The sequence below is a fragment of the Moschus berezovskii genome, chromosome 24 (genome assembly GCF_049115385.1).
Source record: "Moschus berezovskii isolate FMDL1 chromosome 24, NW_MosBer_1.0, whole genome shotgun sequence".
Classification (NCBI taxonomy): Eukaryota; Metazoa; Chordata; class Mammalia; order Artiodactyla; family Moschidae; genus Moschus; species Moschus berezovskii.
The window spans coordinates 44446309-44464008 of NC_142483.1; the positions used below are offsets into that span (position 1 = coordinate 44446309).

The window sequence follows — 17700 nt, forward strand, 5'->3', positions numbered from 1 at the left end:
GACCCACTCACGTTAAAAGTAGCTCTTTTGACATCATGAAGCCTTTCCCCGCCTACCTACAAGGTTCCAGTATTTGAATCTTATTTTACTTACACAGTCCGTTTTACACCCAACCAGCATTTTGCACCGCCCCCAATCAGGCCGCTACTTACAGATCCACACCTTTCCTCCAGCCCTGCCCTTTTACCTTTTCCAAGCCCCGCCCTTTCCCTTCAGCCTCGCGTGGCTTTTCCCAGCTCTATCCTCTCCCCAGCCCAGCTCCAAGTTCCAAGCCCATCCAAAGCCCCGCCCTTTCTTTTCTGAGGCCCCCTCTTCTGTTTGGTCCCACCCCTCACCCCCGGTTCAGTTCCTATTCTCCTTACTGGGGCCTGCTTCACAGATGGCCCCGCCCACTCTCCGCAAGCCCCGCCCCATAGATTGGTTTATTCTCTTCCAGCCCCGCCCCGCCCCTACCCATAACTCCCGGTGCCCCTTAGGCTGCAGTCCGCGTCCCTCTTGCTCCTGGCCCTGCCCCCAGCCCCGCCCCGAGGCTCCGGCCCCGCCTCGCCGCCTTCCTCGGAGACCAAGGCCAGGTCCCTACCGCAGCCGCGGCGCCAGCAGGAGGGAGGGAGGCGGGGGGAGAGGCAGAGGGGGAAGGGAGAAGGGCGGGCTCCTTACGCCCAGTCCCGCGCTCACCGTCCGTGCCAGCAGATTCGCTACAAACGGCCCGACCACTCCGGATCCCGAATATCGCAACTTCTGTCTCCAGAAACTCAACTCTAAGATGGAAGCGCTAGAAAAGCCCTGTAAGGTGTCCAGGGGCCCTTCCGAATCCCAGAGAATGGCCTCTCGAGCCTCAGCGGGCGGGCGGGGATCTGTGGCGAAAGTGCAGTTCGGCAGCGCCACGGCGCCGAGTTTACCCTGCGCAGACGCCGTCGCCGCTGCTGCTGCCGCCGCCGCTGCCACTGCCTTTGCCGCCACCGTCTCCGCCGCCGCCGTCCCCGCGCTGCCTCCGGGAGCCTCCATTGTTCCGGCGGCGCCGGGTCCCGAGACCCGGCAACCTAGCGGCCTTCGAAAGGGGCGGCGGCCGCCGGAATTGAGACGCTCGGGCGCCGGCGGGACTGGGAGCGGCAGGGGTCAGCGCGGGAATCCCAGGGAGCCGGGCCAGAGCGTGGGGCGGCAGGGGGTCGGGGTGGCGTGGTCTGCAGTCTCCGGAATTGGGGCTCTCCCTCCCCGGCCCGTCTTTCCCCGCCGGCCTCCCTAAGTGGGGTCGGAGCCCCGGCGGGCGTCCCCGGCGATGAGCCCGGACTCGAGGTGGCCGGTGAGTGCGGGCCAGGGATCAGGGCGGGAGTGGCAAGCCGGGAAGGGGTAGGCTAGTTTCGTGGGGCAAGCACTGAAACTGCCCGGCCCGAGGGTCGAGCCACTCCAACCGGAAGAACTGACAGTGCATTCGCCCCCAGCCCGCATCCCTGGGCAACAGTGTATCCCTTCGGGGTTGCCTGGGTCAATGGCAGGAGAAGAGCCTTGTTCAACTTCTACACTTTGATCAAGGGGAAACGTCGCCGCATCCGGGAGAGGGCTGCGGGTACCGCCTGGGCCTGGCCTGATCCCTCTGGCCTCCGCCCCCTACTTCCTCCAGCCCCCTGAGAGCCTTGGGCAGATGCGGTCGTCATACCCCAGGGCCTGGGGCCCTCCCCACGGACTTTCGGGTCTAAGTTTCCGTGTCTCTTCTCTGTGCATCTGCTGCTGAGTCCCAGCGGAACATTTGCCGGGGGCTCTGTGCTGCTTAGGGAGCTAGGGCAGCAGAGCTGCAGCCTTCACCAGGGACTCATTGAAACAGTAGAGTTTGTGCTTCTGATTGGTTTGTTTAAAGATAGCCACAGGTAGGAAGTAAGGGCAGTTTAAGTAGTTTTCATGAAATGGCAATCAGGTGCTTGGACAGAGTGGCTGGAGCAGTTCACTGGCTGGGTTAAGTCACAGGAGAAGAACTCTTGTTAGTCAGGGAGCTCAGGGTGGCTTTGCCTGGAATGGTGCCCAACCCATAGTTAAATTGTTGAATTCAGCTAGGCCTGGAGAAATTGGGGCAGCCTCTGACCAAGCTGGGCTTCCTGGGGGCTGGTGCCATCTGCTGTCTCCACTCACCCAGGAACACTGGAGAGAAGGAAGGGAGGGCTCTAAGGACCAGCATGGAGCTGAGTGTGTCTGGACTGCCATGTTCCTGTTTGTACTCTTAAGGCCTGGTGTCTTCCCCAGGGCCAGGGCATAGGCTTACCCCAGAGGCCTCAGAAAGTCTCCGATTCTTTCTGTCATCCATTTGTTTCTGCTGGAGTCCAGGACCAAATCATTTTGGCCACTGATTCAAACTTCTGCATGGGCTGAAACTAGCCTTCATCCATCTCAGTCCCTAATCTGGTGATCCCTTCATTCAACAAATTATTTATTCATTTGCCAAAACAATATTGCATGCCAGGTTCTGGGGCTATGGAAGTGGGTAGGCTCTGGTGTCTGCACTGTACAGCTCCCAGTCTAGTGAAAGGAGACAGAGAACTTTCAGTGTGGTGAGTGCTGTGGTGGAGGTGAGGATGAAATGCTGTGGAAACACAGCTCTCTGTGAGATAGACGAAGAAATCATAACAGAAGTGACATTTGAGCCATGTTTTGAAGAATGAGTAGGAGCTCACTAATCAGGGAGGGTGGAAGGCATTCTAAATAGAGATCATTTTGCAGGAATGAGAGCTGGTAACATTCAGGGAATGACAAGTTGCCCTGGTTAGACAGAAATACAGCTATAACTGGTGAAAAGAGGGATCTAGAAAGGAAGGCTAAGGCCACAGAATGAAAGGAACACCCTGACTGTCATCATAAGGAATGTGGATATTATCCTGAAATCAATGGGGAGCATCAGGAGGCTTCTAATCAAGACACTGATAGGATTAATGCTACTTAGTAGAAAGATCATTCTGGACCCATTTATGTGAGAAAAAGCTAGAACTGAGACATAGGGCAGGATGATCAGACCAGAGGTAATAATGCCAAGACCATGGCCATGGTGTGGACGAGATGGCATTTGGAACTGCTGTAGAGGTTGGCTGGCCAGGACCCTTGGGGAGAGGGAGGGCTGGAGAGAGCCGAGTGGGTGGCCCGGGCCTACACTAACTGATCTGTACATTCTAGATGTGACAGCATGGGGGTGGACTTTGACGTGAAGACTTTCTGCCATAACTTGCGGGCAACTAAGCCACCCTATGAGTGCCCCGTGGAGACCTGCCGCAAGGTCTACAAGAGTTACAGTGGGATTGAGTACCATCTGTACCACTATGACCATGACAACCCACCGCCCCCACAGCAGACTCCACTCCGAAAGCACAAGAAGAAGGGGCGCCAGTCACGCCCAGCCAACAAGCAGTCCCCCAGCCCCTCAGAGGTATCCCAGTCACCCAGCCGTGAGGTGATGAGTTACGCACAGGCCCAGCGCATGGTGGAAGTGGACTTGCACGGCCGCGTGCACCGCATCAGCATCTTTGACAACCTGGATGTGGTGTCTGAGGATGAGGAGGCCCCCGAGGAGGCCCCTGAGAACGGCAGCAATAAGGAGAACACTGAGACACCGGCCGCTACTCCCAAGTCAGGCAAGCATAAGAACAAGGAGAAACGCAAGGACTCCAATCATCACCACCACCACAATGCTTCTGCAAGCACCACTCCCAAGCTGCCAGAGGTGGTCTACCGGGAATTGGAGCAGGATACCCCTGATGCCCCGCCCCGGCCGACTTCCTATTACCGGTAAGGCCACCTCCACCTCCCAACTCTGGAAAACTGGTCAAGCAGGGCTTAGGAGCCAAAGACAGGTGACAAGCAACAGATAGGAAATGGCAGAGGTAAAGCATAGCAGCAACACACTGGCCCTGCCAAGGCAGATGTGCCCCACCTAGCGGTGATGGCACTTCCTGTACACTGCCACATGCCGGACCCTGCCCGGGGCTCTTTATAGCCATTCCCTTGTCTTATTGTCTCAACTCGCTCAGGTAGGTATTGTTCACGGGTGAGGAAACAACAGGCCAGAAGAAGGACCAGACTTATGAGCAGTCACGTGCCAGTAGATAGCTGAACTGGGATTCAAACCCATATTCCTCTGACTCCAAAGTGGCACTATTTCTACAGTATCAAAGGGTCCCATTTGTTGTTCTTGACCCTTTCTACTCCATCACCGTGACCTTGGGAAAGTCATCTGTCTGGCTTTTGGTGTTCCAGTGATCCCATCTGCAGTGCAGGTATAATATTCCTCTGCTAGCCTCAATGTGGAAGACTAGGGACACTGACTTCATAGAGCCCTAAAAGCTATTTGTAAACTTGCATAAGTAATTTCTCCATTACTTGTCCAGTTATTGTCACCCATCCTTTAGCATACAGAAGCAGTGTTTTCATCACCTATGTTTCATACTCCTCTAAGAACCCTTTTATTTCATTTAACTGTTTCTTGGTATCCCACTTCCTTCCAAAAATTTGTCACAGTGGCTCCTAATAAAAATCACAGTCGAAAGGCTAAATTCCTTCCCAACAGGAGGTAAAAAAATGGAGTGGGGAAAGTATGGTGGTGAAACTACATTCAGAAACCCTAGCTGAAGGATGGAATAAACACCAAGTGTGAAACTTCATTCTGTGAGTCTTGGCATCCAAGTCAAAGAGGGCACTTGGGTGCGTTAGTTAAGGAGCTGTCTTTGGTATCAGCTAATCAGAAGGCCTGATCTCTGACAAGGACTTCTTAGAAAGGTTTTTATGTGAAAGGTAGTTTTTGCCAAAAGTGCAATAGTAAGTCCTAAATCTCAGTTCTTTCCAAGCAAATTTTGGGGCACTCAAGTGATTTTCTTTCCTCTCACCCCTGTTCACATGCCAGCCTGTCTTCCTCCTCTCTTCCATCCTTCCATCTGTCCAGCCCAGCTCCACGTCCTTCTGGCTTTTCACTGTCTCTTATCTGTTAGGCTCACTGCCATGCCCACCTCCCAGCACACAGACCCCTCTCCGTGCCTGCCCTCTCCCCTCATGACTCTTCAGCACTCCCTGCTCCCTTACGCAGCACAGCTTAGCTCCCGGTCGTTTTCTTCATCCTTCCACTCAGAGTCACTCTTCCTCCTGTGGATCAGATCTGTTCTCCAGGCAGAAGCTCTCAGTTGGTCCCCTGCAATCAGTTGGGAGGTGTGTTGCACCTAATTTGTTACTACTGTTAGCAGAACTGCCTGTTTTGGAAATGATTTACTTTTTATGTAAACGTGAGAAGATTTGAGGTCATCTCTCTAACAGCACCACTGGCTCTTGTGCGCATCTGATAAACTTTCTTGAGGGGGAGAGGGAGGGTGGCGTGTCAGCTGGTGTGTCAGGAATCGCACATGACACACAGCCTACCTTATCTGCGCCACAGCCTGTAATCTGAGTGCACTGTGGGAGTGCGCTGTGCACCGTCACATAATGTTATGCATGTCATGGCGGAGAAAAGGTCGAGAGCTGGCGCCAAGGCCTGGAATGGGCCAGATGGTTCACACTAGCCCTGAGCCACACCCTTCTTCAAGGATGAAGATGTTGCAGTCACCTCGGGGACGAGGTGAAGGGCTAAGCAAGAAGCTGCTTCCGACAGACACAGCACTTTAGTCTCTCCTCCCTTCCACTCTCAAAATGTCCTCAGATGAACAGTACTGACTGCCTCTTTCTGTGTGGTTAATCAGACATGGTCCTTGCCTCTGTCCACATAGTGCAGGGGTTAAGACGCAAAAACAGTTATAATGCAAGACAGGGTCGGGCAGAGCTATACCAAAGCTAATAATCAAGCTGACATTTATTGAGTACTTGCTCCAGGTACTGTTCTGAGCACTTTATCTATATTAACTCAGCTAATGTTCCCAACAGCTGTGTGAAAGAGGTTCAACGTAATATCACCACTTTACAGATGTGGAAACCAAGGCCCTGAGAGGTTAGCTCACTTGCTTGCTGTCACCCAGAGCATAGCTCCGGAGCCTGTGCTTGCCTGGCCTGCTCCAGCTTGCGGAGTCGCATTTTCCTTATGGAGAGCAGAGTGGAGGCCTGGGAACTAACGTTTATATAGGGCCTGCTGTGTACCACTTCATTTAGCCCATTCATTTTTAATTTATTGCATTTAATTCTGACGTCTTAGGAAATGAAGGGTATTATCCTCATTCTCTCATCAATAAAACTGAGGTTTAGAAAAGAGCAGGGATGTCCTGGATGTCCCACAGTAACAGAGCCAGGACCTAACTCCAGGTGTGTTAGAGGCCAAAGCTGTGTTCTTTTCCGTCGTTGCTCTCTGTAGCTTTATGATAGCAGAATCAGGCCACCTGGAGTGCGTACGGCAGGGGAGTGGGGAGCCTACTGTGTATCCCAGGCGCCTGGAGCCACCCCTGGCTGCAGTCCCGCGGGCCCAGTGAGTGCCATGGAGTGGAGTTTGAATCCTATCTCTGCCAGTTCCTGGTTGTGTGAACCACCTTTGTGGGGCACTTAACTTCCCAAAGCTCCCGGTTTCCTCCTCTATAAAGTGAGGGCAAGAAGAACATTGACCCAAGGACTGTGGGGAAGATAACTGTGATAATTTAGCACAATGTCCGGTCAGAGTAAATGCTCAGTAAATATTAGCTATCCTGACTGTTATCTCCCAAGGCTTTCCAGAGAGCAAAGAGTACCTAGATTCTGAGGGAGCCCTGAGCTGCTGCTGCACCAGCTGAGAGAAGACCTCCAGCAGCTCCATTCAGGATACAGCCAGCTGGTACTCAAACAAATGTAAATTGGCAAGTGAAAACTGAGGACCTTCCTGCCCCTGACTCTTTGTACCATCACCCAGACCACTGCAATCAGGGGTCCTAGCCGCTCCATCCTTCTCCTTTCAGAATCTTGCTGAGCCTCTGCATCTCAGTGGAGGCAGTGTGGCAGCTAGGACGTGAGCTTTGAGCTCGGAATGCCTGGGTTCGTATCCCAGCTCTTCCACTTTCTCACAAGAGAGCTGGGCCAAGTGAAATCACTGCCCCAAACGTTAGGTTTCCTTTTCGGCACAAGAATGATGACAGGCCTTACGGTGCCTGGAGTAAAGGTGAGGCTAGAATGAGACAACATACACATCAAGGCCCGGGCGTGGAACAGGGTGAGTGCTCCACAGATGTAACGCACGTTCTTTAAGGGAGGGAAAGCGCAACCTTCTGATGCCGAGCTGCCTGTGTGCACTGCAGGTATATTGAGAAGTCGGCGGAGGAGCTGGATGAGGAGGTTGAGTACGACATGGATGAGGAGGACTACATCTGGCTAGATATCATGAACGAGCGGCGGAAGACGGAGGGTGTGAGTCCCATTCCGCAGGAGATCTTTGAGTACTTAATGGACCGGCTGGAGAAGGAGTCGTACTTTGAGAGCCACAATAAAGGCGACCCCAACGCGCTTGTAGATGAGGATGCTGTGTGCTGTATCTGCAATGACGGCGAGTGCCAGAACAGCAACGTCATCCTCTTCTGTGACATGTGCAACCTGGCCGTGCACCAGGAGTGCTACGGTGTCCCCTACATCCCTGAGGGCCAGTGGCTGTGCCGCCGCTGCCTGCAGTCGCCCTCCCGCGCTGTGGACTGCGCCCTGTGCCCCAACAAGGGTGGTGCCTTCAAGCAGACAGACGATGGGCGCTGGGCCCACGTGGTGTGTGCCCTCTGGATCCCTGAGGTCTGCTTTGCCAACACAGTCTTCCTGGAGCCCATTGACAGCATTGAGCACATCCCGCCCGCACGCTGGAAGCTGACCTGCTACATTTGCAAACAGCGGGGCTCAGGGGCCTGCATCCAGTGCCACAAGGCCAACTGCTACACAGCCTTCCATGTGACGTGTGCCCAACAGGCTGGCCTTTACATGAAGATGGAGCCTGTGCGGGAGACAGGTGCCAATGGCACCTCCTTCAGCGTCCGCAAGACCGCCTACTGCGACATCCACACACCCCCAGGTTCAGCGCGCCGCCTGCCTGCCCTGTCCCACAGCGAAGGGGAGGAGGAGGAGGAGGAGGAGGAAGATGAGGGTAAGAGTTGGAGCTCAGAGAAGGTCAAGAAGGCCAAGGCCAAGTCCCGGATCAAGATGAAGAAGGCGCGGAAGATCCTGGCAGAGAAACGGGCAGCGGCCCCTGTGGTGTCTGTGCCTTGCATCCCACCACACAGGTATGGGGGGAGCAGGTGGGCGGGCCAGGGAGGGAAGAAGTCCTGTTGGAGACTGACAGTCCCCTGAGTGGAGTGACAGGCTTGGGTTTTCTTCTTCCTGTCAGGAACTACTTAGAGGTGGTGGTTGTTTTTAATCTCAAAAGAGATTAGCTCTAGCATGTCACCTGACTTACGTTAGGAACCACCAGAGACTTTAGCTCTTCTCTGGCCGACTTGGCAGGTGTATTTGAAACTGCCCTCCATATTGCTGGGGTGGTGCAAGTTAGGAAGTAAGGTGATGGAGTAGCCACCAGCCACAGTGGAAGAAATAGTCTGACTCTGAAGGGAGAACAGAATGGAAAAGAGGGAAGGAAATGCTCAAGGAGTTGTGTTATGGCCACAAGTGAGGGCTGTGAGCATCAGTTACTTTTTACTGTCTCTTGTGCTGCCTAGACCGTTTCCTGTAGTTGACTGCTATGTTGTAGTACTTCATCTTAAAACCTTCCCCGGCTCAGTCCGAGTTGGTGTCCCAGGGACAGTTAGTACTCAGGGCTGCAGTGACAATAAGCAGTCTTAGGGGCCAGGCTCGCTCACCCCCTCGGAGAACAGGGTTAATACTGGGAGCTTGGCTTCCTGTCTCTGAGGTGCCCTTGACAGCCAGCTGTGTTTGCTCTTCTTTGCCCTAGCCCAGTGTCACAGGCCTTCTTGACAATAGATTTATTCCCTATTCAGCCCCACTCAGAAACTCTCATGGGCCACAGACCCCTGTTCTCTGTGAGAAAATCAAGGCCCAAGAGGTTTTTTTTCTCTTTGTTCTCCTGTTTCCCAGGCTCAGTAAAATCACTAACCGCCTGACCATCCAAAGGAAGAGCCAATTCATGCAGAGGCTGCACAGCTACTGGACGCTGAAGAGGCAGTCGCGGAATGGGGTCCCGCTGCTGCGTCGCCTGCAGACCCACCTGCAATCTCAGAGGAACTGTGACCAAGTCGGGGTACTATGTCAGATTCCCTGTGGGCTCTGGGAACTGATGCCAGGGGGACGAGGACAGAGACATCCTTGGCTTGTTTTTCTGTACCACCCAGCATGTGGCATCTTAGTTCCCCAACCAGGGATTGAACCCATGCTCCCTGCATTGGAAGCACGGAGTCTTAACTACTGGAACACCAGGGCAGTCCCGAGAACAGAGATTTGTGACTGCAATTTCCAATGCCTGAGGGCTTGGGCTGTTTGTTCCTTTAAACTAGACCTCAAATCAGGCTAAGGGTGAGATCCTTACACATTATCCTTCATGCATTATTCCTTGTGTTCATCCTTTCATTCACAACAAGCATATACCGAGCACCAACTCTACTGGGCTCAACAGCCACAGTGGGTTGCAGAGCTTCCATTTTAGCTGGCAAGCCTACCAAGAGATCACTGTACTCCCAACTTTGGTTTTCCTGCCCTTGACCCAAGTTTCCTGGGCTCTCGTTGCCTCTGGCTCTCTCATCATCTCCTGATCCCCCTTTTGCCTCTTCAGAGAGATTCCGAGGATAAGAACTGGGCCCTCAAAGAACAGCTTAAGTCCTGGCAGCGGCTTCGGCATGACCTAGAGCGAGCACGGCTGCTGGTGGAGCTGATTCGCAAGCGGGAGAAACTCAAAAGGGAGACGGTGAGTGCTCCTGGACCAGCTCTTTTTCACAGTGGAGAAAACAGACCCAGGAAAACAGAAAACACAGAAAAGTATGTGTTCCCTGGCCGGGAAGTGCCAAAGCTAATGTGAGAGTCAGGTAACCTGGAGCTCAGTTAGCTCTCAGGCTCATCAGAAGCAGAATGTCACAGGAGAGTTTTATGAATGGACTCCTAAATGATGTGATGCAGGTAGCCGGTGCTGGGAGTTCAAGGAAGGGGAAGTCCACAGTAGTGAAGTGCACCCAGCAGTGTAGGGTAGGAAGGAAGGCGAGTTCCCACACCAGCTACAGCCCTCTCCGCCTAGGGACCAGCCTAGGCCTGGCTGATGGGGCCTTTATGTGTGTCAGATCAAGGTCCAGCAGATCGCCATGGAGATGCAGCTGACCCCTTTCCTCATCCTCCTTCGAAAAACCTTGGAGCAGCTCCAAGAGAAGGACACGGGCAACATCTTCAGCGAGCCGGTCCCTCTCTCTGAGGTAACCGAATTGGACGAAGTAAGAATCCCTTCCCCTCACCCCACCTTCTTTCTGTTCCTCTCCCAGATGGACCCTTGCCGCAGGTCTGGGCCAGGGGCTAGGAGGGGACCACGAAGAGAGGGGCTGGTGGCTCTGGGGCTCCGGGATGAACCGGAACCACAGGCATCACCTGGACTCTGTCTTGTCCCTGTCGTACCTCAAGGGCCCAGAATGGGAGGCAGTCTGCACTCCTTCCCCAGAGGCAGGGACTGAGTCTGCCAAGTGAATAAGCCCAGGGCAGGAAGACACTTTGCGGGTGCTGAACCCTAGAACGGAGAATTTAGAAGGCTCAGCACCTAAAGAACCATCTCTGAAGCCCTAGGTCCTGACTGGCAGACTCTTCTCTCTAAAAGGTATCAAATGAGAGACCTGAGGCAGCAGTCTCTTTACATGGCTTACTGATAAGTAAAAAGAGCTATAGGAATGCAGGGTGGTGTTACTTCCAGAGGATCCCCCTAGCCATTTTCTTATTAAAACCTCATGTGGCTCTAGGATTTGGCTGTAATTGCATTACTGTTTTCCAAGCAAGGAAAAGAAGGCCCAGAGAGGCTAAGAGGCTTGCCAAGGTCACACAGCTTGTGACTAGAAAAGTCCAGACTAGAATCCGGCTTTCTTTCCCCTGTGCTGTATGCCTGCCTCTGACTGTAGGAGGAGGAGGTTGCTGGATGCATTTCAAGGGAGGTTGTTAGGAACAGGGGTTCAGGGGGAGTGAGGAACACATCTCCACTTAGCTACGCCTCCCGTGTTCTCCCAGGTACCTGACTACCTCGACCACATCAAAAAGCCTATGGACTTTTTCACGATGAAGCAGAACTTGGAGGCTTACCGCTACCTGAACTTTGATGATTTTGAGGAGGACTTCAACCTCATCGTCAGCAACTGCCTCAAGTATAATGCCAAGGATACCATCTTCTACCGGGCAGCAGTGCGGCTCCGTGAGCAGGGTGGCGCGGTGCTCCGCCAGGCCCGGCGCCAGGCAGAAAAAATGGGCATTGACTTTGAGACGGGCATGCATATTCCCCACAGCCTGACTGGAGACGAGGCCCCACACCACACCGAAGATGGTGGGTGATAAGTCACACATACACGTAGAGGCCAATGCCAGGGATGAACAGCTTTCCAAAAGTCCCCTCCTGGGAGCAGGCAGTGTAGGCAGGAAGCAGCTAGTCTGAGCAGTGGCGTGCTCGCCCCAGGAATGCTCTCGAAGCCAGACTGGGTGAATGGAGAGCGACCCCCGCCTTGCCACATCTCGGTGCCACTGTTTTACAGCCGCTCCTGGTGAGAAGCGGAGGGGAGCAGAGTGACTTGCTGGTTGCCTGCCCAGGTTCATGGGGCCCAGAAGGCTGCCCTGAGACTGACCTCTCATCCCCTGTTCCACCCCCCTGCAGCAGAGGAAGAGCGGCTGGTCCTGCTAGAGAACCAGAAGCACCTGCCAGTGGAAGAGCAGCTAAAGTTGCTGCTTGAACGGCTGGATGAGGTGAACGCCAGCAAGCAGAGCGTGGGCCGCTCTCGGCGCGCCAAGATGATCAAGAAAGAGATGACGGCGCTGCGGAGGAAGCTTGCCCACCAGCGCGAGACTGGACGGGATGGGCCTGAACGCCACGGCCCCTCCAGCCGGGGCAGCCTGACACCCCACCCAGCGGCCTGTGACAAGGACGGGCAGACAGACAGTGCCGCCGAGGAGAGCAGCAGCCAGGAGACAAGCAAAGGTCTGAACCCCATGGCACGATGGACCCCAAGGCCAGCCAGACTTGGACTCTGCAGCACACACTCAGCCCCTGCCACCCCCCCAGGCAGAGGTCCCTCCTGCTCAGCTAGCTGCACTTTCTCCCTCCTTCCCCCTTCAGGGGCCTCTTAACTGCCTCTCTCTGGCTATTTGTGTGAGAGACAGTGTTCCCAACTCCCTGCCCTCCAAACAATCTCCCCTACTCTAGCTGAAGTTATGTCCTATATCCCCAGGGCCTACCGTAGACAGACGCCTTTCCCACTTCAGGCCCCTCACCGACTCTCCTTCTCTCTTTCTCTGCTCCAGGCCTGGGTCCCAACATGTCCTCAACCCCCGCACTTGAGGTGGGCAGGAGAACCTCAGTTCTGTTCTCCAAAAAGAACCCGAAGACAGCTGGACCGCCCAAGAGGCCGGGCCGGCCCCCCAAAAACCGGGAGAGCCAGATGACCCCCAGCCACGGAGGCAGTCCTGTGGGGCCCCCCCAGCTCCCCATCATGGGCTCCCTACGTCAGCGCAAGCGGGGTAGGAGCCCTCGGCCCAGTTCGAGTTCAGACAGCGACAGTGATAAATCCACAGAAGACCCCCCAATGGGTGAGCCTCACCATCACCCAGCCCCTCCAATAGAGTGAGCGAAGCTGCCATCCTTCCCAGTATAACTCCCACCTAGCCCTTCATCTGCCCATAATATATCAGAGCTAGAAGGGCCCTTAGGAAGCCTGTCATTCAACCCCCTCACTTTATAGATGGGGAAACTGAAGCCCAGAGACAGTAACCCAACCAGATTCCCATCCAGGGTGCCCTCCATTTTATCACTTCACTTTTTCTCTTCTCATTCTCCTTGGGGACTCTCCTTTAAGCCACTTGTGTCCTAAGGCTAGTAACTGCCAAGGGAAGTACGAGGGGTGGGGCAGGGCTGTGGCCAGCTGTGGTGGACACTGCCTAGAGCTGGCTCTGCTGGCCAAGGTTGGAGGAATTTTCCAGCACAGAACAGAAAGCCAAGCTCTGAGTCCCTCTCACCCCCGGTAGATCTCTGATCTGCATCTTACTGACTGATTCCTTCCCTCCCCCTCCACCCCCAACCAAGACTTACCAGCCAATGGCTTCAGCGGTGGAAACCAGCCAGTGAAGAAGAGCTTCTTGGTGTATCGGAACGACTGCAGCCTTCCTCGGAGCAGCTCAGACTCGGAGTCCAGCAGCAGCAGCAGCAGCAGTGCTGCCTCTGACCGGACCAGGTACCAGCCTCTGGGTTTAACCCTGCCTCCAGCACGGCCTTCCAAACTTCCCTGTGGGGAGCGTGGTGGCAGCCATCTCCACCTCGGTTAAGATGGCTCAGACCAAAGGTTCTCTGCAAAATAAATAGAAGAGATGAGACTGTCACCATAATGAAATAGAGGGGACCGTCCTTGGTTAAGTTCATGCTTTAGAACAGAGGGCTTCCCTGGTAGCTCAGATGGTAAAGAATCCACCTGCAACGTGAGAGACCTGGTTTCGATCCCTGGCTCGGAAAGATCCCCTGGAGAAGGGAATGGCAACCCACTCCAGTATTCTTGCCTAGGAAATCCCATCGCCAGAGAAGCCTGGCAGACTACAGTCCATGGGGCTGCAAAGAATTGGACATGATTGAGCAACTAACACTTAACTTTACACTTAGAGTGTATAAACTGATTCGTGGTGACCTGGATTTGGCCTATAGACGTATTTTGTTTGGCTAGCATGATACTTAAAAAAAAAACAAACAAACCCAGAAGTGCCACATAAAATTCCCAGTTTCTGTATTCCCTTTAAAAATCAGACCTAGCACTTCTGGCCACTGTTGCCTTTAGATAGGACATACACTCATCACTACTGCCGTATCCAGCCCACTTCAGTCAGATCACCCCCAAATCCCTGAGGGCACTTGAGTCTGAAATTATTGAACTAGCCTCTGCTTTCCAAAAGTCTTAGACCTTAGGGGCCAAGAGAAGACACCCACCATGCCATTCCCCACTCTCGCCTTCCTCTTGAACATCCCTTTTGTCCACAGCACAACGCCTTCTAAACAAGGCCGGGGCAAGCCCTCCTTCTCTCGGGGCACATTCCCAGAGGACAGCAGCGAAGATACCTCAGGCACTGAGAATGAGGCCTACTCCGTGGGCACTGGCCGCGGCGTGGGCCACAGCAGTAAGTACGCCCACCCAAAGCCAGGAACGCTGGGGGCCTGGTGTCAGGGCCTTGCCAGACCCCTGGCTGCTGATCCGTCCCCTCTCTCCCATTCCTGTGAAGTTGTAAGGAAGAGCCTGGGCCGGGGAGCTGGCTGGCTATCAGAAGATGAGGACTCCCCCCTGGACGCTCTGGACCTGGTGTGGGCCAAATGCCGAGGCTATCCATCGTACCCAGCTCTGGTAGGTTTCTGCTTTTCTCGTCTTGCCCCTTGTCTTCCAGCCCCAAGACATATACACTCAAAAGCAGCAGACCTCCTACTCTCTGCTGAGCTGCAGAGCACACAAGCACACGAGTCTTTAGCAGATAGTCACTTCGAGGTCCCTCGTTAGTTTCTCCATCTGTCCCTTTCTATTCCCTTTACCTCTTGGGCTCTGAAATAGTTCAGCATGGGAAGAAGCTGAGGCTCAGGACTGCAACCCTAGTTAGATGATTATGTTTTCCTGTCCCCACTTCAGAGGTAGTCTCCAAATTATTGGATAGGGTAAGCCTGGGGGGAGGAGACTGAACTAACCAAGGTCTTATCACACCCTTAGATCATTGATCCAAAGATGCCCCGGGAAGGTATGTTCCACCATGGGGTTCCCATCCCTGTGCCCCCACTGGAGGTGCTGAAACTTGGGGAACAGATGACCCAGGAGGCCCGAGAGCACCTCTACCTCGTCCTCTTCTTCGACAACAAGCGAACCTGGTAAGGGCGAAGGCGGACAGTTGGCGTGGCTCACGCCACAGGTGCGGCCCGGCTGCAGGGCTGCCAGGGGCTCCGGCACTGACAGCCGGGGTGGTCACGAAGCACTGCAGGACGCAGATCGCTGAGCAGAAGGCTGTCGGCTACGAGTCTGAGAGATGGAGTGGGTAGCAGCTGCCAAACAGCTGTAGCTAGAAAACAGGACCATGAGTGACTGAAAAATGTAGGGGCGGCTCTGCAGCCAGACTAAGGTGGCTTCTAGATTTAGTTTTCCCACCTCTGCCTCCATGGTGACAAAATGTGGGGGATAAGCAGACATAATCATTGGGTCTCTGGATCCCTGTTCTGTCAGATTTACAAGTGTACTCATTCGTTGTGATTGTTAATTGTCTACGGAAGATATCTAATGTCAGTTAAGACTGCCTGGAGCCCATGGGACAAGGTATCGATTTCAGGTTAGGTTAGGGCTCCTTTTTGCACTCATAAATGTCCTGTGGTTATCCCCTGGTGTGATTGTCAACTGGGCTATTTTCATCACTAGCCTGTGAGCAGTTCCTGGAGGGCAGGGACTGCATCTCTCGGTTTCTGTAACTCCCACCAGAGCCTGGCCCAGAATGGGCACTTAGGAGTTCTGAAGGAAGCAACAAGTGAGGGAGGCTGATGCTTGTTGCCCTCCCAGAGATAAGAGATGACTTACTTGATCCTCGTCTCATCCTACAGGCAGTGGCTGCCCAGGACTAAGCTGGTTCCTCTGGGCGTGAACCAGGACCTTGACAAGGAGAAGATGCTGGAGGGCCGGAAATCTAACATCCGCAAGTCAGTGCAGATAGCCTACCACAGGGCCCTGCAGCACCGCAGCAAGGTGCAGGGCGAGCAGAGCAGCGAGACCAGCGACAGCGACTGACACTGCCCAGCACGGCCCAGCCCTCGGCGCCCTGCCACCTCTGCCCTCCCCTTGGCTCACTGTCCTGGAGTGGCACCGGCCTCTGCACTGACTCATTCCTGGTCTTGGGGCCAGTCTCAGGGGAAGCTGGGTGGGGGAGGTCCCTCCCGCCCTGAGTGCAGCTGGACTGTACAGAACACTCCAAGGGCCCCTGGGGGCTCTGCAAAATGAGAGGGGAAGTCCCACAGGCCAGAAAGCTCCAGAGACCTCACGGCATTGTAGCGCAGGGTGGTGGGCCAAGGTTAGGACACTGTGTAAAACAGGCCATCCCACCACCTCTGCCTACTCGTGCCGGGAGAATCCCTAACTGCCTAGTGGCCTGAGGCCCCTGAGGTGGTGTGGAGAGCGGGCATCCGCCCAGCCTAGCAGTGGGACTGATGTCTGTCCAGCCCGGAAGAGGGGCACTAGGTGACCCCCTCCCCTGCTGTTGTAAATACTGTAATTAGCGGAGAATTTAAATTATTCTCATTTGTAACTGCGTTTCCGGGTCGCGCCAGAGTCATTTGGTACTAAAAAAGACTGGGGCCTGTCCCCACTTCCCTTCTTCCCATAGATCCCCCACCTTTCAAACTGGTTTGTATTTATTTCAAAGGAAGAAAATATATTGATTCTTAGAAAATAAATGGTCTGTTTGGAATTCTTGGTTCTTGCCTTCTGCCAGGGCAAAGGGATGAAAAGGGAGGCTCTATCCCTCAGGGATGGGAAATAATTGGGCTCAAGTGGTTGCTGGCTGTTGCATTTGTAAGACAAAGATAATATGACAGCTCCCTTTCCCCATGTATTTCACTGAGTGGTAGACTCTGCTGAAACACCTTTAGATCCACACTTTTGTATAATCCTTGCAATAACTATGGGGAAAGTTAATAGGATAGTTAATTCCATAAAGACACCAAGGTTTAGAAAAATGAAGTAACTTGCCTAAGTTCCAACAACTAGGAAGTTGCAGAGCTAGAATTTGAATAAAAGCCTATCTGCAAAGCAGGTTCTGTAACCAGTATGCCAAACTGCTGGAAGGGAAGAGTTTAGTGCCCATGCCTTCTTGAACTGCAGATGCTTCAAGTCCTTTGCCAGTTGGATGGTCCAAGTACTTCTTCAGAGTCACTATAGCTGTGACCTTCCCCTGTTAAGCTAGGGACTGAGCAGGATTACAGAGTGACTCTTCATTAATTCCCCACCTTAACACCTTCTCTTCAGATTGAAACATTTACTCCAGGAATCCCTCTTGAGTGCTAGGCATCTGAGGGCTGGTGTCCTACAGAAGAGACAAACACAAGAAGCAGCCCCAGGGTCTTGGTGGCTACTGAGCAGTGGGCTGATATGCTACCAGGTTTACAGCCCTCTGCTAGATAATGTGTGGGAGAGACATAAATCAGCTGCCAGTCTGTCCCTTAAGGAATCTGCAGGCTGATCATTCAGATACAGTAACCAAGAATCACTATGCTAGAAGGGGAGAAACCGTCCAAATACAGTTCTTGTCTCTGTGGGTTTTGTGTCTTTCTCCAGGAGGGAAGAAGTTACATTGCTACATCTTCCCTGGACTAGGCAGCCGGCCCTGGCAACGGGGCTGCCCTGGGGCTACAGAGTTGGTGGTCCTGAGGCCTCTCTGGGTCGCTGGGCGCAGTCCTGGAGGAGACCTACCGCCCCTTTCGGTAGGGCTTTCAGGTGGCAGGTGATGCCAGATGGGTCAGTCCGCGCAGAATCCTAGGAGGCAGGCCTCTGATGAGGAAGTCAGTGAGGCCTAAGGTTGCTCGGTGTCGAGGCTCTGGGACAAGCCCTTGGAGGGCAGAAACTCAGAGGGTGAGGGAGTAGGCAG

General features: G+C 53.9%; 1 protein-coding gene across 7 annotated transcripts; it reads left to right on the plus strand.

Annotated features, from left to right (window-relative positions):
- Nucleotides 1–862: 862 nt before the first annotated feature.
- BRPF1 (bromodomain and PHD finger containing 1) lies at nucleotides 863–16510 on the plus strand. 7 transcript variants are annotated; one of them, XM_055414407.2, is made up of 14 exons: nucleotides 872–1300; nucleotides 3154–3762; nucleotides 7206–8165; nucleotides 8974–9136; nucleotides 9665–9796; nucleotides 10164–10310; nucleotides 11086–11395; nucleotides 11720–12040; nucleotides 12364–12648; nucleotides 13142–13289; nucleotides 14081–14217; nucleotides 14320–14438; nucleotides 14793–14947; nucleotides 15665–16509. In XM_055414407.2, exons 2-14 carry the CDS (start codon nucleotides 3164–3166, stop codon nucleotides 15846–15848), a joined length of 3660 nt encoding a protein of 1219 aa, XP_055270382.1. In that variant the 5' UTR covers nucleotides 872–1300; nucleotides 3154–3163; the 3' UTR covers nucleotides 15849–16509. The 7 variants fall into 7 exon arrangements, with proteins under 7 accessions (XP_055270385.1, XP_055270380.1, XP_055270381.1 ...); XM_055414409.2 differs by having other exon boundaries at nucleotides 874–1300; nucleotides 10164–10292; XM_055414405.2 differs by having other exon boundaries at nucleotides 866–1300; nucleotides 14081–14438; nucleotides 15665–16510.
- The last annotated feature ends 1190 nt before the right edge of the window (nucleotides 16511–17700 follow it).

What these genes read in the sequence shown, in the direction of transcription:
- BRPF1 (XM_055414405.2), top strand. Translation starts at nt 3,164, where the DNA reads ATGGGGGTGGACTTTGACGTGAAGACTTTCTGCCATAACTTGCGGGCA. An exon ending in GCTGCCTCTGACCGGACCAG is followed by an intron (nt 13,290 to 14,080) that starts GTACCAGCCTCT and finishes TTTTGTCCACAG; the next exon opens with CACAACGCCTTCTAAACAAG. An exon ending in TTCGACAACAAGCGAACCTG is followed by an intron (nt 14,948 to 15,664) that starts GTAAGGGCGAAG and finishes CTCATCCTACAG; the next exon opens with GCAGTGGCTGCCCAGGACTA.